Source organism: Eretmochelys imbricata, chromosome 7, assembly GCF_965152235.1.
Source record: "Eretmochelys imbricata isolate rEreImb1 chromosome 7, rEreImb1.hap1, whole genome shotgun sequence".
Taxonomy (NCBI): Eukaryota; Metazoa; Chordata; order Testudines; family Cheloniidae; genus Eretmochelys; species Eretmochelys imbricata.
Genome location: NC_135578.1, coordinates 24027086 through 24043536, shown reverse-complemented (window position 1 = coordinate 24043536; position 16451 = coordinate 24027086). Strand labels below are relative to the sequence as shown.

The 16451-nt window shown below is 56.8% G+C and overlaps 1 protein-coding gene across 1 annotated transcript in view; it reads left to right on the top strand.

Moving 5' to 3' along the window:
• Positions 1-16451, top strand: part of COL7A1 (collagen type VII alpha 1 chain) — a 100584-nt gene that overhangs the window by 65863 nt on the left and 18270 nt on the right. The window contains exons 83-109 of the mRNA XM_077821477.1: positions 116-178; positions 322-357; positions 692-772; positions 1352-1420; positions 1936-1971; positions 2451-2492; positions 2580-2624; positions 2762-2806; positions 3215-3250; positions 4039-4098; positions 5223-5348; positions 6144-6215; positions 7181-7216; positions 8256-8315; positions 8859-8903; positions 8998-9033; positions 9581-9616; positions 10179-10235; positions 11057-11128; positions 11818-11889; positions 12076-12111; positions 12198-12278; positions 12711-12764; positions 13614-13667; positions 13753-13815; positions 14582-14644; positions 15691-15807. Of these exons, the coding sequence (XP_077677603.1) occupies positions 116-178; positions 322-357; positions 692-772; positions 1352-1420; positions 1936-1971; positions 2451-2492; positions 2580-2624; positions 2762-2806; positions 3215-3250; positions 4039-4098; positions 5223-5348; positions 6144-6215; positions 7181-7216; positions 8256-8315; positions 8859-8903; positions 8998-9033; positions 9581-9616; positions 10179-10235; positions 11057-11128; positions 11818-11889; positions 12076-12111; positions 12198-12278; positions 12711-12764; positions 13614-13667; positions 13753-13815; positions 14582-14644; positions 15691-15807 (1593 nt within the window). The remainder of the gene's footprint in view (positions 1-115; positions 179-321; positions 358-691; positions 773-1351; positions 1421-1935; positions 1972-2450; positions 2493-2579; positions 2625-2761; positions 2807-3214; positions 3251-4038; positions 4099-5222; positions 5349-6143; positions 6216-7180; positions 7217-8255; positions 8316-8858; positions 8904-8997; positions 9034-9580; positions 9617-10178; positions 10236-11056; positions 11129-11817; positions 11890-12075; positions 12112-12197; positions 12279-12710; positions 12765-13613; positions 13668-13752; positions 13816-14581; positions 14645-15690; positions 15808-16451) is intronic.

Here is a 16451-nt window from a genome sequence, read left to right as displayed (position 1 = left end):
GGCCTGGGAGCCTGCAGAGTGACTGCCTGGGGGTTGATGCTGTCAGGGGGGGACCCACTATCCTAGGGAGAGGCTTCCCCTGGTCTCTAACACATGCCTCTTTGTTCCATTGCAGGGCTTGCCTGGGCCCCAGGGAAGCGTCGGCCTCCCAGGCCCCTCAGGCCCCCCTGGCCTTGTGGTAGGTAGTTGGTGTGGTTCTCTCCCATTTGGGTGCCATCAGGGAGCAGAGTTTGAATGGTCTCTGTGCTGTTGCCCAGGGTGGGAGATTTGCAATTCCTCCTTCATTGCCTTTGATTCCTGATTGTGTTTGTTTTCCAACAGGGGCCGCAGGGCACCCAAGGATTGCCAGGACAAGTGGTGAGCATTGCTTGTTCACAGTGCCCGATAACTCCCTTGCTGCCATGGGGGGTATGAATTGCCTTTCCCAACCTGCCTGGCTTTGCGTATGGCCCTTCCAATGTCCTGCCACTGGCATCTCTTCTCTTGGCAACTTTTGCCTTTGTGTACACATCCATTTGGCAGAGCTGGGCCTCCCTTAGCTGAGTGGGCAGGATCCAGGTAGCCCTTCTCTGAGGCCTGGAAGTGGCAGGAGGAGTCCGATAGAGATGCTAGCTGTGGAGTGGATTGTCCGCAGTGCTGTCTACTTCTCTCTCCCTGTGATAATTCCAGCTGTTCCATTCCTGTTTTCTAGGGTGAGACTGGAAAGCCTGGAGTGCCGGGGAGAGATGGAGTGCCAGGGAAGGAGGGAGAACCAGGGCTGCCTGGGAAAATGGTATGTCCCACACAGGCGCTGGCAGGGCATGTGTGTCTGCTATAGTGAGCTCCAGCAGGAAGGGGAATGGCAGCATTCCCCAGATACTTGGGTGACAGAGGAGTTAGAAATGCCACAATCCTGCTGCACTGAGCCTCTCTGGCCTTCCCTCCCATTGTGTGTCTGGCACTGGAGACCATGTGGATCAGGAGTTGTTCTACATCTGTCTGTGCAGCTGGATGCCCTGGTGACTCTAGCCCAGTTTGGATGACACAGGAGGTCTCATCAAACCACAAATTCCAGGGGATGTGGCACCTCTAATCGGCACTGAAAGCTTGGCTTTGAATTCAGCATGGTTTAGATTTTCCATGGCAGCATGGTGTGTGGAAGAGTACATTAAATTCAACCCCTGGGAGTGTGGTATGCAAGAGAGCTAAGTCAGCAGCCGTGTATGATCTGCCAGGTTACCTCTGTGGTGGCCCCACCTCCTGAGGGAGCTGGTGGTGGCAGAGCAGCCAAGGGAGCATGGAGTTGGGGCAGAGCAGCACCCATCATGTCCATCTCAGGCCAAGCCTAACAGTTGTGTTGATTGCATGACAGGGTGTGCCAGGACCCGCAGGCCCTGCCGGACCTAAAGGAGAGCCAGGGGACGCCGGGCTCCCAGGACAGGTGTGTGGGACATTCTCCTATCTCCCTTGGCTCATTTTCTGAGCCAGCTGTGGTAGGTTACTAGCTCCTTTCAGAGGATTTTCCTTCTGAAGGTGGGAGTAACTCATTCAAAGCCCAGCCCTGCTGGGTGGGGTGGGCTGAGCTGGCCCCTCTCCAGGGCTGTGGAGAGGCCCCCCCCCAACCCCAACATCCCCTGCTGCCGGAATTCTGAACGCAGGTCCCATACGGGGATGGTGTCGGGACCTTTAATCACTTTATAGCTTACCCAGTGAGGAAATGGTGACAGCAGCTGGGGTTCAGCAGGGCTGGACAGCCCTTCCACACGGGGGTAGGGAGTCTGTATCCCCCTGCCTAAGCCATAGACCAAGCAACGATGCTTATCATTGTGCTGTCTTGCTGTCCTCCTTTGTGTGATTCACTCACTTCCTACCCTGGCCCTTGAAGTGAGAAACTTCCCTCAGTCCCTGATGTCACTCTTTTGTTAAATGTCCATATTTCCCCTTCCCTGTCTCTAGGCGATTGTCGGTCCTCCTGGGATGAAAGGCGAGAAGGTAAGAGGCTTGGGGGTTAGCTCAGGAGAAATCTGCACAGAAAGCTTCAGAGGGGGAGTGTGGGGACTAGGAGCCAGGACTTCTGGGTTCTTTTTCCAACTCTGACCCAGAAATTGCATTACTAATAATGTTGTTAGAGCCCAGTAAAAGCTACAAAGGGAGAGGGTGGGGCTGGAACAGCCTGGAGTGAGTGACCAGCCCTTTGGTGCAGGGCTTTCTCAGTGCCATGCTGCCCATGCGCCATGAGCTGCATCTGCTCTGGCTTGTCCAGTGCCAGCTTCCCCGGTGTCTCTTCAGCCACTCCAGCGTCTGAGCAGGAGCACAGGGATCCCAGGCTGCACCAGGAGTGATGGTTTGGGGTGACCAGGATCAGTGGAAGAAGGGAGGCCAGATGTCAGCTCAGGCTGGGAAAGGGGTTGGGATGCAGGGAGCACAGGAGGGATGCCTGATGTGCTGAGCCTTTGTGTGTTGGTGTATAGGGCGCCCCCGGAGGGATTGAAGGGAACCTGCTGGGTGAACCGGTAAGTTGGCCTTTCATGTTCCTTCCCACTGTTATATCTCAGACTCTGTGCCCAAAGCCAAACACTAACTCTGCTCTCTACCTGCAGGGTGCCAAGGGCGAGCGAGGCTTACCGGGCCCCAGGGGAGAGAAGGTGAGGAACTTCCTCACACCCCAGTGCAGGGAGGGGCTTCCACTCTTAGCCACCTCCCTGTGATGGCTCATGGTGCCTTTGTGACCTGATCCATTTCAATCCCCATTGGTGAGTCTCACTCTCTTTCTTCCTGCCAGGGGGAGCCTGGAAGACAGGGGGAGCCTGGAGACCCTGGGGAAGATGTAAGTACCACGTAGATGGGGTGTTGGGAATGGCTGGGATCCCCACTGTAGGAATGCTGAGTCCAGGCCCAGTGTTAGAGGCTGGGGGAGGCTCTTCCCCTGCCCACCTGCTCAACCCCCCCTTGGTACTGTTCAGGTTCTTGTCCTGGGCCCAGCACTGGAGTATATGAGCGGTTTTGATTTGTTTCATTGCCCCACCTGAATGAGAAGCCCTGGCCTTTACCATAGTAAACCTCTGAGCATGGGGCAGCTCCAGCGTGTCTGAGATCTGGCTCCAGGGAAAGGCTACCTTGGTGTATTGTAATCTAGTTCTGAAAAATGGTATACAGCGTGTGTGCATGCCCTCAGATGTGTACGTGTGCAGAGCGTGGTTTTTCTTCATTGTTTCCTGTGCTTGTATTTTAACAGGGAGCCAGAGGATCCCCTGGAGTCAAAGGGGAAAAGGTAAGTAGCAGCCCCGGTACTTGGGCTCCAGTGTACTGAGCCTAGAACTCACTGGTATGCCCTGTCAGTCCCAGAACGGGATGCGTTTAGCAGTACTTGGTGGCTCAAACACCCATCTGTCACTTGTTACCTTCCATATGGCATTCGGGTTCATATACCTGAGGTATCTCCCTTGCAGTTTGATTGTCATGTGCTGGTGGCTGAGGAGCAGGGAAGATTATGGCAGCAGTGAGAAGGGCAGGTCTCTGAGTCAGCATGAGACAGGGAGAGAGCTCTTGGGAGCAGGAGCAGCCGCCAGCTGTGTGTTCAGAATTACTGGGACGAGCTGGCCTGCTCTGCTTGGTGTTTGGCTGGGTGAAAGGCTGATGTAAATGGGCTAATCAGAGCTCTTCTTGCATTGTTTAACAGTGACTGTAGTGTTCATGGCTGTGGAAATGGCTGTCACAGTGTGTGTGTCTCATTCCTGTCCTGGCAGGACCCCCCCAAGGCTGAGAGGGGAGTTTATTCTCCAGGGACCACAAGCTGAACGCACCCTGTTCTGTGACTGACAGGGTGTGCTGGTGAGGTTCTTGTGATGTGGCCACTTTCCCACTGGGGACTGACTGAGGCCTCCCAGTGAACAGCCATAGATTGCAACCGTGCTTAGTCACCAGCTTGGGCATAGCTAACTGGAGGATAATTCTGTCCCATTCCCATCCACTCCTAACTCCTGTATGTCCCTATGTATCCACCCCTCTGCCCCTCCATGGGGCATGACTTACCATTTCTATTCCATCTGCACCATTCAGGGTTCAGTTGGCATTGGCCTGCAGGGACCCCCTGGACAAGATGGGCCTCAAGGTTTGAAGGTAACATCTCCTAAGACTTTGTTAGCACAGAGAATCTCTCCTTAGTCATACGGGGAGTCTGGGAATCAGAACTTCTGGGTTCTCTTCCTGCTTCTGCTTCTGGCTTGCTGAGTGACTTGGGCCAAGCCTCTTCCCTGGCTCTGTGCCTGTCTCCCTTTTTGTATAATGGGGTTAATGACACTTGCCCTCTGTTGTTAAACACCTGCGTGGAAGGTGCATATTATTATTGTTATCAACTTAAAACATGGAGTGAAACGCCACGTGCTGGCCTTGGCACTGCTCCCTGCTCAGCATTGCTGTCTCCTGCTGTGTGTGACCTGTCCAGCCCACAGACTCGCAGCCAAGCCAGGAAATACTGTGAATACTGTGAACACGAGCAAGACACCCATAATCTCCCCCTTCATGGGAAATTGATTATTTGGTAGATTCTCCAGGCCCTTTGAGTGAGTCACAGGACCGCTCTAGATGGGGAGGTGGCAGGAGCCACTCTAGAAGCAGGACAGGAAGGGCTGGATCCCCCCGCTCCCCCCGCCTACCTTGCCCCTCACAGCTTCAGGGCTGAGAGACACGGGTGCTTACAGAGCTCATTTGGCATCAGCACCACGGGTGCTGGACAGCTCCTCCTGGAGACCCTGAAGAGCTGGGACACTCTACTCCTGGTTCCAAACCAATCCCCCAGCAGAGATCTTCAGCGCCCAGTTACCAATGAAAATTACCTGCCTCTCCCTCCGCTATGCACACCCAGGGAAAGCCAGCTACCCCAGTGTAACCGCAGAGCGGGCAAGTGCTGGGATCAGTATGTCTCCACTCCAACGCCAGCCATCCTCCGTATACAGGCCTGACCCCCTCACTTTTGTGCTGCCTACCTGTATAGGCCTGAGATCCTTTTCCCTGCTTCTGCCCACCCTCAGCATGTGGGTGTTTGGCTGAGCCCACCTCCATTTCATTCCTTCCCCCCAGGGCTGAGTGCTCTGCCCTGCTAGAGTACTGCATTTCCCTCCAGACTGAAATTGAAGTCCCCTGAGGAGTGTGGGCCGCATCCCACTGCTCCTTTCTCAGCAGTCTGGCATCGGGGGAGTCCTTCCCCAGCACCAGGCTCAGCAGCACTTCTCTCTCCCCTCCAGGGCGACACTGGCTTACCTGGCCCACCAGGATCCCCAGGCTTGCCAGGCATCGCAGGGACCCCCGGCCAGCCAGGTCTGAGGGCAGAAAATGGACAGCCAGGCCCACCAGGACCTCCAGGAGAGAGGGTAAGAGGTGCAGTTACCATCCGGCCCTGAGCTCTGGCCCATCTCACCCCTGCTAAAGCACAGTCACTTGGACCACTCGCCCCAATAGCACATACTGCTCAGCACCAAGGGCCAGTGCAGCAGCATGACTGTCCAGCTGCCTCAGCTTCTTCCCTGGGCCTGGCCCTGGAGGTTCATGCAGGGGAGCCAGATTACAAAGGGAGGCCACTGGGTGAGTCCATGAGATGTTCCAGAGCCCTGAGGCTTCCTGTCCTGGACTCCTTGGTGCCGGCAGGCAGGGCCTCCTGCTGCCGGAGTGCAAGGGGTCGATGAAAGAAGCAAGGGAAAAGCCCACGTAGGACCATCCTGGCTACCCCCAACAGACTTTTCCCTGCAGCGCTTTCTCCGACCCAGTGTGAAGTACGCTCCAGCAAAGCAGCTTCCATCAGCTCCCTCCTGCGACGTGCAGAGAGTCTGCAGCACCCCCCTTGAAGGATTAAACGTCCTTTCTCCACTCACTCCTCCCTGCACTGAACTGGGCTCTCTTTCCTGGCAGGACCTCGGAGTTTGCCCTGAGCTGCACAGTTCCCCTCCCACGAGAGCACTTGCAGTTGCCTGGTGCCCTGAGTGTGAGCTCTGCCATGGGGGGGCTCGGTGAAGAGAGATGCCCCAGGGCCCTGGGGCTTGACCTCTGCCATGGAGAGGCCTTAACTGTGCTCCCTTTACAGCCAAGGCCACTCCTGGGCCTTCGCTAGCTGTGAAGTGGGGCCTCATCATGGCCAAGGCCTCTCTTGACTGATGTATTTTTCTTGCTAGGGTTTGATTGGCTTCCCTGGAAGAGATGGTACCTCTGGATCACCAGGGCCCCCAGGGCCCCCAGGGCCAGTGGTGAGTGTTGGGCACCTGGGGCCTAGAGGGCTGGGTGTGTAGCCAGGAGGAGGAAGATGATTCCAGGAGGTGCAGCTATTGCTCCCCCTAACTAAGCCTCTCCCTGTGTCTTTCTGAAGGTGCCCTGCACAGCCTCGGGGAGGGAGAACTGGGCAGGGTGCTGGAAAGAGCCTGCTGCCCTGACAGAGCAGCAGGCAAGAGAAGTCAAACTGCCAAGCTCTCCGGGGAGCAAATGAACAGTGTAGGAGGTGACAGGCAGCTGCCCTGGGCCAGGAGGGAGGCCACTGAAATCCAAGCCAATGCCACTTTGCACAGCTCCAGAGGGAGGGATTTAAAAGGTCAAGTGCCCAAAAGCAGGCAGGCTGGGTGTCTAATTCACCTGGGCCACTGCCACAGTGACTCATATAGCATATATGCTGTGACTCTTGCTCATCACTTGCACACACAGTCCCAAGGATTGTGTGAGATCTTCCAGCCCCCACCTCCAAGCATGGGGTTCACCTTTGGGTGACAGAAAAATCTCTTGCTTATCCCAGTGCAGACGCCCTTAGGGGTCTCCCTGTGGACTGGAGCCAGAGCAGCTTTGCATCCAGATTCAGAGCTGGGTGAGAGGCTTACATGAGTATCATTGAACTATTCCCTTGAGTGGGTTGGGGTTGTGGAGGGATGGCTAGACAGATGACTATCTGCATTTCTTCAACTAAAACTCCCTCCATCTGCTTGTTCTCTTGTGTTAACCTCCTGTTCCACTAGTGCTACCCAGGGCCAGACAAATGAAAGGGAAGTGAGGTGAGTCGTACAAGTGACATGGCCAAGGTCTGACCCCTCTCCTTGGTGTAATTGTGGTTGGCATCTAGACCAGGGCAGCACTGATCTCTGTATCCTGTGATATAGCAAGCCCGCGGGGATTGCTTCAGAGGCCCCCAGGCTGGGCCTGGTCCACTGATCTGTCTCTCTTGTTTCAGGGGGCACAAGGCATCCCAGGACTGAAGGGTGACAAGGTAGGCTCTGCTTTAACCCTTACTGCGCCAGCCTCCTGTGGCTCCTGGAGTGCGGGAGAAGGGCATGTATTCTCCAAGGGCCACAGCTAGAGTGTTCTTTTTCTTGCTTGGTGGATGTTCCCTATTGCCTTCAAATAACACCTGTCCCCCTTTGGGGGATGGGTCTCTGGAGGAATCCAGACTTTTCTCCCCCAGTGCGGCTTCTGGGCTTGTGATGTTGATAGACGGAGGTACAGGGACATCTCAGAGCTACCTACAGGGGGAGTCCTTGGGGCCAAGTGTATCTCTGACCCATTTGCAAAGGCCGTTCTTCTCTCTTCCTCTGGCCTCTGGTGCAGTCGCTTGTCTCTGAAGAAGCCTGTTGTAGGGTGTGACTGTGGTGCCAGGCCCCATCGGTTGATCCTGGGGCTGGCAATGCTGTTACAGTACAGGTACCAAGGAGCAAATGAGCTCCTGTCCTGTTGCATGACCTGACTTCCCAGTTTGAGGGCATGGGCAAGCAGAGCCGGATCCCCTTCAAGCAGCCAACAGACAGCAGCATCCCTAGAGGTGCAGGTGGCATGAGGATCCTGCCCCGCACATGGAAACTTCTGAGCACCAAGGGAGCAGCGAGGAGAGGCCATGGCTTTCCGGCTTCGCCACATGTCTGGTTGTCAAGACATGCAATCTCATGTATGTGCAGGGTAGAGTGGCCAATTTTGGTTGGATGTATTCCTGGAGGTTTCATCACATGGCATAATCTTTAATTAAAGATTCATCTTTAATTCCTGGAGACTCCCGGCCAATCCTGGAGGGTTGGCAACCCTAGTGCAGGGCAGTGTCCCATGGACCATAATGCTGAAGATTCCCAGAGCTGGGACAAAGTGAGCAGGCAGAGGGCGTGGAAAGGGGCAGCCAGTGGCTGGATCCAGCAGGGCCCGGGTAGTGCCTGACTTGGCCTTTTGGGCAAGGTGTGCAGGATTGCTGCTTACCTCGGCTCATTCAGAGAATGCTCTTGTTAGCTACAGCATCACTAACGCTCTGTCTCTCTGCCCTGTAGGGGAACGTGGGGGCTGGACAGCCGGGCCCTAGAGGTGAGCGAGGAGACCCAGGGCCACGGGTACGTATCTCCCTTATAGCCTCCCCCAGCTGTGAGTGCAGACCATGCTAACCCACCCCTCTCCCCAGCACTGCTGTGTGTGAGGGGACAAGCGCATCGATCCCATGGGGCCAGAAAGACTTTCCAGCTTGCGGTACAGCAGTGGGGAGCACGGCCTGTGCTCCCCTGCAGCACTGGGGACTCTACCAGGCCTTGTGTCTTTGGGATACTGACACGGCTCTTCATGGGCCAGGGGTATGTGGAGCAGTCTTGGAGGTTAGAGATGGAGAAGACACTTTTGAGCCCATCTCCCTGAGGAGAGCGCCCCCTTGGTGCACACCCTGGCTGGGGCTGCGGAAAGCCCACAAATGGGTACCCTGGAGGCATCCTGTGCCCAGGACCCTCCCCAAGGCCGAGGTCACTGCTCTGGGGCTTTGCCTCTCACCCCCCTCACCATGGATCAGGATAGCAGGCTATGGAATTGACCCGCTGTGCCCTCAGGGCCCAGCTCTCCCATTCCCGGCCCTGTGCTCTGTCTCACTGTGCTCTTTTCCTCCTCGGCAGGGTGAAGACGGGCGCCCAGGGCTGGAGGGAGATCGTGGGCCTGCGGTAAATACCTTCCTCCTCCCTTTGCCTTGCTCTTTAACCAGGGGCTGGGATTGGCTCCCGCTCGCCAGTGATTCCCCTTCTCTTTTCCCTTTAGGGGCCTCCCGGAAACCGAGGGGAGCGAGGTGACAAAGTAAGCAACCTACTGGTGGGGAGCGGTGGGGCCGGGGGAGGGGAGTCTTCTCCCACCTCCCCCTCCATCAGGCTGCTATTGAAGTACAAGCACCTGCCCATGGGGTACAATCCCACGCTGATGGGATGGGGTCAGGCAGGGTATTGCCCAGAGCTGCCCCTGGATTTCACCCCCCAGCCTGCTTGGGCTGCTGCCTGACCAGGGGCTGTCTTCTCTCCAGGGGAGCTCATGGCCTGTTCTCCCTCTTGCTCTCATTTCTCCCAGTTTCTAGTTCTAATAAAGTCAGGTATGAACCCGTTTCTCTCTGATCCTGAGCCCTCCACTCATGCCTCTCAGGACCCCATGAACTTCCCTAGGTTTGGGGTCCCCAAGGCCCCAGGTTTGGGGCTCCTTCCAACCACTCTCCTCCCCTCTGAGGGTCTGGGTTCTGGCTGGTCTCCTTGATGCTCTGAGGGAGGCCCTCGGGTTTGGTAGTGGCCTGACAGTCGTGAGACCCACATGTCCCTGTGCGAGGCATGTTTCTCACCCACGCTCTCTTCCCTTCTAGGGAGACATTGGAGCTATGGGGCCCAAAGGAGACAAGGTGAGTTCCCCATTTACATGCTGCTAGGGGCTCATTGGCTGACCTCTAGCCCCAACTGCCACACCAGAAAGGCCCACTTGCCTTCAGACCTGGGACTGTCTGAGCCAGTCCCCAGAGGAAGTTGAAAAAGTAATTCTGTGCTGGCAAAGCTGCAGTGCACAGAGCTTTTCCATCTGCTGCCTGCACACCAGGTGCTCCTGCCCAAATGCCGCCACAGCAGGTCCACCTACCTTCCAGTGCTAGTGGCCAGCTTTGGCTTTGCCCTGACTGGACAGTCCTTAGCCCTGGGGCTGCTCCTGTAACCCTGGGTTTCTCACTGCTGGGCTGTGTAGGTCCTTGGTCTCCGGCGGCGTGGGAAGCCGTCTGCCATGCACCGCAGTGGTGCGTGTAGGGTGTGAGCTGGACTCTTGACTGGCTTGAGGGCAGCAGCTGATGGCCCTTGGGCACATGAGCCTGTTTAAACCCATGGGATTGCAAACTGCAGCATGGGTCAGTGGGTCTGTGGTTTATTTTGACCTCTCATTGGCTGCCGTGTGGTCTGTTTGTTTTTCCCCATGTGCAGGGTGATACTGTCATTGTGGAGGGGCCGGCTGGAGTCCGGGGGAGCAAGGGGGAGCCGGTAAGAGCCCTACCCCATAGAGCAGAGGTTTTCAAACTGTGGGGTGCACCCCCTAGGGGGGTGTGGAGGAACGTTTTGGGGGGGTGAGCAGCAACTGGCTTGGGCCAGCCCTGCACAGTGGGGCTCAAGCCAGCCCCACACCATCTCCACCCCCGACGCACCTCAGCGAGCCACCCAGCCTACAGGTCAGTGTCAATATCCACCACGGCTGCGCTGATTTCTGTTCCCAGCAGCCTCTGTGCCCAGCGCTGGCTCTGCCCCCAGAGACCATCACATGCGCCTTCCCCCACCCTGAAAACCCTCGTGGGGAGGGGCATGCATTGGGACTATTTTTGTCTGGGTTGGCGGGGTGCAACCAAAAATTATAACTCCAAGTGCGGGTTGGCTCAGAAAGTTTGAAAACCACTGAAGGGGCCCATTGCCCAGGGGCCAGAGTGGGCTGTTCCCTATGGGCTGTTCCCAGGATGCTTTGAGATTCATCAGCCTCGAGGTATTTCCTGCTATTGAACCTGTAGCTGTTAGGTCCGTCCCTTCGCATCCCCCTGCCACGATCCTCTCTTGCCTTGGGGTTCAGTCTACACTGCACGTGACCCGCCCCTGCCTTGGGGTTCACACCCCAGATCTCAGCAGACACTTCCCCTGTGTACCTCCTCCCCCAAGTCTCCATGTCGCTTTAGCCAGACAGACCAGACTCCACCCCAAGAATCTCCCCTCCAGTCCCAATGTGTGCCTTGCTGTTCTCTGAATCCCACCTATGGGTCATCCTCCCTGTGCTGTCAGGGGGCTGACTCCCTGCACCCTCCGCTCTTTTCCCTGCCCAGGGAGACCGTGGCCTGAAGGGGATGGAAGGGGAGAAAGGTGACAAGGGTGACCCGGGCCTCCCAGGAGAGAAGGTACGTGAGCGAGCAGCTGGAGGACAGGCAGGTATGGGAGCATGCCTGTCTGAAAGCTGTCCCAGAGGCTTGGGAGAAGCCACAGAGCACTGAAGGCTTGGCAGGACTGAGAGCAGGTGCTGTGATGACTGGGCACTGTGGAGCACAGCTGGCCCCAGGAGCTAGGAGCTGGATGCTTTGTGCCCTTTGCTTGCTGTGAGCGCAGCCATTGAGAGAGAAGGGGCTTTGGGCTGGCGGCAGTGGGAGCTGCAGGCCCTGGTTATGGAATGGAGACTGGCAAGGAGGAGAACAAGAGAGGGGCGTGTCACTGGAGACTACAGGGGAACGGGCCGAGATGTGACGGAACAGGCTTGGTCCCAACCTGCATTATACTCTGCTGATGGCTCAGGGGCACCCTGTACTGGCCAGCGCCAGCTCCCCGATCCCACTGGCAGTGGTGGGGTGCTCAGCAGAGAGTGGCCCCTGGACACCTGCTTTCCCGGAGGTGCATCAGTCTGACCAGGAGGGGAGTTGGCTAGTGAGTCACTGTGGTGGGGGAAGCAAATCAGGGACGTTTTATTTCTCTCATTTGGGGTCCTTTTTTTAGAACCTAATATAATTTCAGAAGCTGGTTCTGTCCCTCCAGCTGCCTGCTGTGAGCAGGGGGAGTTTTCCTCAGGCTGTGCACTGATGTGTGCTTTCACCTGCAGGGAGGAAGAGGTGAGCAAGGGGAGAAGGGCTCTACAGGCTTCCCAGGAGCACGCGGCCCTGGGGGCCAGAAGGTAAGAATAGCCACAGGTGTGCACAGCCCTGCATGTGCCACTTGTGCGCAGATGTAGGTGTGACTGCAAGTGCGTGTGCACACAGGCCTGCCAGAACATCTGCTGTCCCCATCCTGGCATGTACACGTGGGCGTCACTCAGGCACTCAGCCCCTCCGTCCCTGACCTGGTGTGTTTGCCTTTCCAGGGTGAAGTTGGCGAATCGGGAGACCCCGGAGAGTCGGTGAGGAACTGTCCTTTGCTGCTGTTTCTTGCCCATTGTCCAAGAGCAAAGCCCGAGAGTCACTCTGTGTTTTCCTCTTTCTCCAGGGCCTGCCAGGAAAGGATGGAATCCCAGGAACAAGAGGGGAGAAAGGGGACATAGGGCCACTGGGAATGCGAGGCCCTAAGGTGGGCATTTCTTGTGTCTGTCTGTCCTCCTGTGACCCTGAGAGAGCCTGCCTGCCTGGGCCAAACGTAGCCCTAGGGCAGACCAGAGGGACGCTGAGCCCACTCATGGCAGTGTCTTGGGACCAAGCACCTTGGGGAGAGAGGAACCCCCCGTGTGCATTCAGGGTCAATGTCAGGGAACCCCCAGGCCACCAATTGGCCCCTGGGAATGGGCTCGGATGCAGTGGGGTCTTTCCAAGGGGGCAGTGTAGCCTCCCAAGAATGGGTTCAGTGGCATCAGCTGCAAGACATTGATGGCCTTGATAGCCTGAATTTCTCCCCCTGATACCCGACACCCAGCACAGACCCTGTCTGCAAAACCAGCCCACTGCCCCAGGGGTTAGTGTCGAAGCGGGTCGTGGAGCGGTGTTGTGACGTCTCTCTTCACTGCAGGGGGATCGGGGACCGAAAGGCGCCTGTGGCCAGGATGGAGATAAGGGGGAGAAGGTGAGTGTTCACGGGTCTGCACAGGTGACTCCCCTTCTCCAGCCAGACAGCAGAGGTGGGGACACTTGGTTCCAGAGGCGGCAGAGCCAGCACGCTAATGGAAGGTGGGACGACAGTGCGTTGGGACGTGCCAGTGGAGCCGCCCAAGAGCCCTGTGCTCCCTGCGGAGCTGAATGGATCCCTGGGGAAATGACTGATGCTTAAGGGCTTCCAAGGAAATAAAGGCTGTCCTGGGGGCCAAGAGGCTTATGGGAAGTGGTGACAGTTCAATCCCCATCTGGTAGAACCCAGTGGAGCTAATTCTGGGCCCAGTCTCACCCCCAGGGCAGCCTGGTCGTGTCACTTGGCTGAGGGGCTGGGGTGCTATGGAACTGAGCTCTGTCAGACCAGCACTGGCCCTCTGAGCCACCAGCGGGGGTCTGTGTAGTCGACGAGGGAGGGGCCTTTGAGAAGCCCCAAGTATCAGCCCTGCCCTGCAGCACTGGAGGGCCCCCGGGATGCTGTGGAGGCTACTGAGGAGATTGAGGAAGGCGGGGGGACCCTCAACCCCACCCCTTTGGAGCCCTGGGGTTGTACGGTGCAGCAACCCCCAACCGGAACTGAACCCCAGGAGGGGTGAGTCCATGGGCGGGCGGAGCTGTGTGGCATCGCCCAGAGCACTGCTCAGTGGACTGGCTTCCTTTGGAGTAGAGGAGGGCCGGGAAGCCACGGGCTAGATATAACTCCCTCAGTAAAGCAGTCTGTGCTCTAGACATGAGCACAGTATGGAGGGGCTAGGGCACTGTCCAGTCTGGTTCTCCATTACACGGCTGTCTCCCACTGACCTGTGTCTCCTTCTGTCTGCTCTAGGGGGATCCAGGGATTCCAGGCCGAATGGGACTTCCAGGAAGGAAGGGCGAGCTGGTAAGTGCCCCCAGCTGGCTCCAAGGGCAATGTGATGCGAGCACATCTGGACTGGCCAGAATGAACATCTGGTTTGTTTTCCTAGGGAGAGCTGGGCATGCCTGGAACCCCAGGAATCCCCGGGAAAGAAGGTCTCATGGGACCCAAGGTAGGGATTAAAGAGCAATAATGTTTGGAGGGGTGGAGTGAGGCCTGTGGATGAGGGGCTGCTGTGGGGCTTGCTGATCACTCTCTTCAGATCATGGCCTTCCTTGGCCAGAGCTGCCTCACTGACTGTTGGTTAATAGCGCGCCACAGCACGTGCCCATGTTATGTGCAGACAGTGGGATTTCTCCAGTGCTGCTAATAGAGGCTCCAAAGCAGCCAGAGGCTCTGCATTAAGATGACCCTGCAGCCCTTTCCAGTGCACTCAGTGAGCATTGGGAAGTAATTAGATGCTGGGACATAATGTTTCTAACCTAACTGCTGTTAGACTCTGTACAAACCTGACATTTGGGGCCCAAGATCACCTGACAATGGCACTTCTACCCAGTTGTGGGTTAGCCACTGGGCCCACGGGGCCTGATCCCAGGGACCCCAGCCAACTGGGGGGCCCTGGAAAATGAGCAACCCTGTGCCCCAACCCGCTTCGCCCGTCCACCGCTCCTGCAGAGTGGGGCAAGCCTCCGTGCCCTGACAGCACTCCCTAGCTGGGGCGCCAGGCAGGTGGAGCGGGGTAAGCCCCTGAGCCCTGACCCCACTCCCCGGCTGGAGCATCAGGCTGGCAGAGTGGGGCAAGCCTCCGGGCCCCGACCCTGCTCCCCAGGGCAGAGTCCCAGAAATGGTGGCCTGCTCTGGCCCAACAAAACTGTAATCCGCCAGTGTCCCTACCCCAAATCTCGCTAGAAAAAACACCTTGTTCTTTGCCTTCCCAGGGTGACAGGGGATTTGATGGTCAGCAGGGAGCCAAAGGAGACCAGGGAGAGAAAGGAGACCGGGTGAGTTGTGCTTTATTAAGGGCCAAACTCCAGTGCCCTTGAAGCTTGTGTTGGTGGGATCAGGGCTTATACCTAAATGCTTAGGAGTTTGGAAACTTCCCCACAGGAGCCCTCTGCTGCTGTGGCAAACCCTAGCATGATGGCAAAGGTCTGGTGCCCCGACTTGCTAATTGCTGGACAGTTTTCAGACGCTGACCATCAGTAGCTCGTTGCCTGTTAACTAGAGCTGAACACTGATGTGTCCAGTAGGGTGTAAGGATATGCCTGGCCAACTGGGGAACCGTGATTCTCTAACCAAGACACGGGTCTCAGCATTGACTTGAAACTCCTCAACATCCTCCCTTCCAGAGGATTCTGGCACGGCAGAACCGGTGCTTCAGGCTGTAGCAAAAGTGGGAGTGGAGCAAGGTCAGCTCACTGTTAGAACTCCCAGCTGGTGAGAGCAGTCACAGGCCTGATGGAGAATAGCTGCAATTCTCCCACTGACAACTGGCACTGTCTGGTGCCTCCCCACAGATCCACGGTTGTCCTGCAGCTTGGGGGGTGGGGGTGATGGGGGTGGGGGTAGAGCATCTATGCTGTATGGCCATCCCCAAGGGTTCAAAAATCAGGCGTCAAGCCGTAAAAAAATCCCAAGATTGGCTGAAAAACTGGCTTTTTTTGAAATGACTAAATGTTGGGTTCTTTACCTTCTGGTTTGGGGGGCCTTAAGGATGCACTCAGGACACCTTCTTCAGCTTCTCTCTGCAATCAGGAGGGCGAGGCCCTCACTCTTTTTAAAAAGCAAGTTGAAATTCTCACGTAATCACAGAATGTCAGGAGCTGGGGTTCTAAGAAAACCCTCAGATATGCTGGGTCTTGTGATGACGTTGTGAGTGTTGGCCACACTTCTCTGTCAATAGACTATGCCTATCTCAAAGGGTACAGAGCAGGTCAGTGCTGCGGGAGATTGACTCGGCATGGGCCAAGGTGCCAGTCTGTCACACTCCCAGTTTGTACTGCCCAGTGTGGGTCATGCCCTTCCTAACCCCTGCCTCTTTTCTCAGGGTGCTCGAGGCATTATTGGCTCCGCAGGCCCTAGGGGCAATGATGGAGCACCTGGCCCACCTGGCCCACCAGGTAGCGTTGGCCCTAAGGGCCCTGAGGGGATTCAAGGGCAGAAGGTAAGAACCTCTTCCCCACTGTGCATGGCCATTTCCCTACAGCTTCTACCCACCCCTCCAGACCAGGACAGTGTTGCCCTTGAATGGCCAGCAGGTGGCGAGCTCCTGTCTCCGGAACTCCACAAGGAAACCAAAACTGGACGACAAACCCCAGTGCACTCCCAGCCCTGGCAGCAAAGGCACCAGAGTCTGAGAGGGAGCAACCGCCCCTTTTCCGTGCAGTATTCAGGAACAAGAGACCCCATGAAGGGCGAGAGTGAGTTTGCAGGGGTCCCTTGGCAGGCACAGGGTGGAGGAAGCAGTTCCCCTTCCCCTCCCGTCTGTTTCAGTTCTGCCTGGTCATATCCCCATCCCAGGGCAGTGAGCAGGTCCCGGACCTGTCTGCAGTTAGCAGGCAGCAAGGAGGTGGTAGTTAGACTCTGTTCAAGCAGGATCAGCTCCATCCACCTTCTGAATTGATGAACGGTGCCGCGCGAGTGATGTGCAGAGGCTGTTAGAGTGACAGGCAGTGTTACTCACTGGTTAGACGGCAGTGTTACTCACTGGTTAGAGCAGGGAGCTGGGAGTCAGACTCCTGAGGTCTATTCCCAGCTCTGTCACTGGCTCATGCGTTGACTCAGGTCAGTCTCGTAACCTCTCTCTGT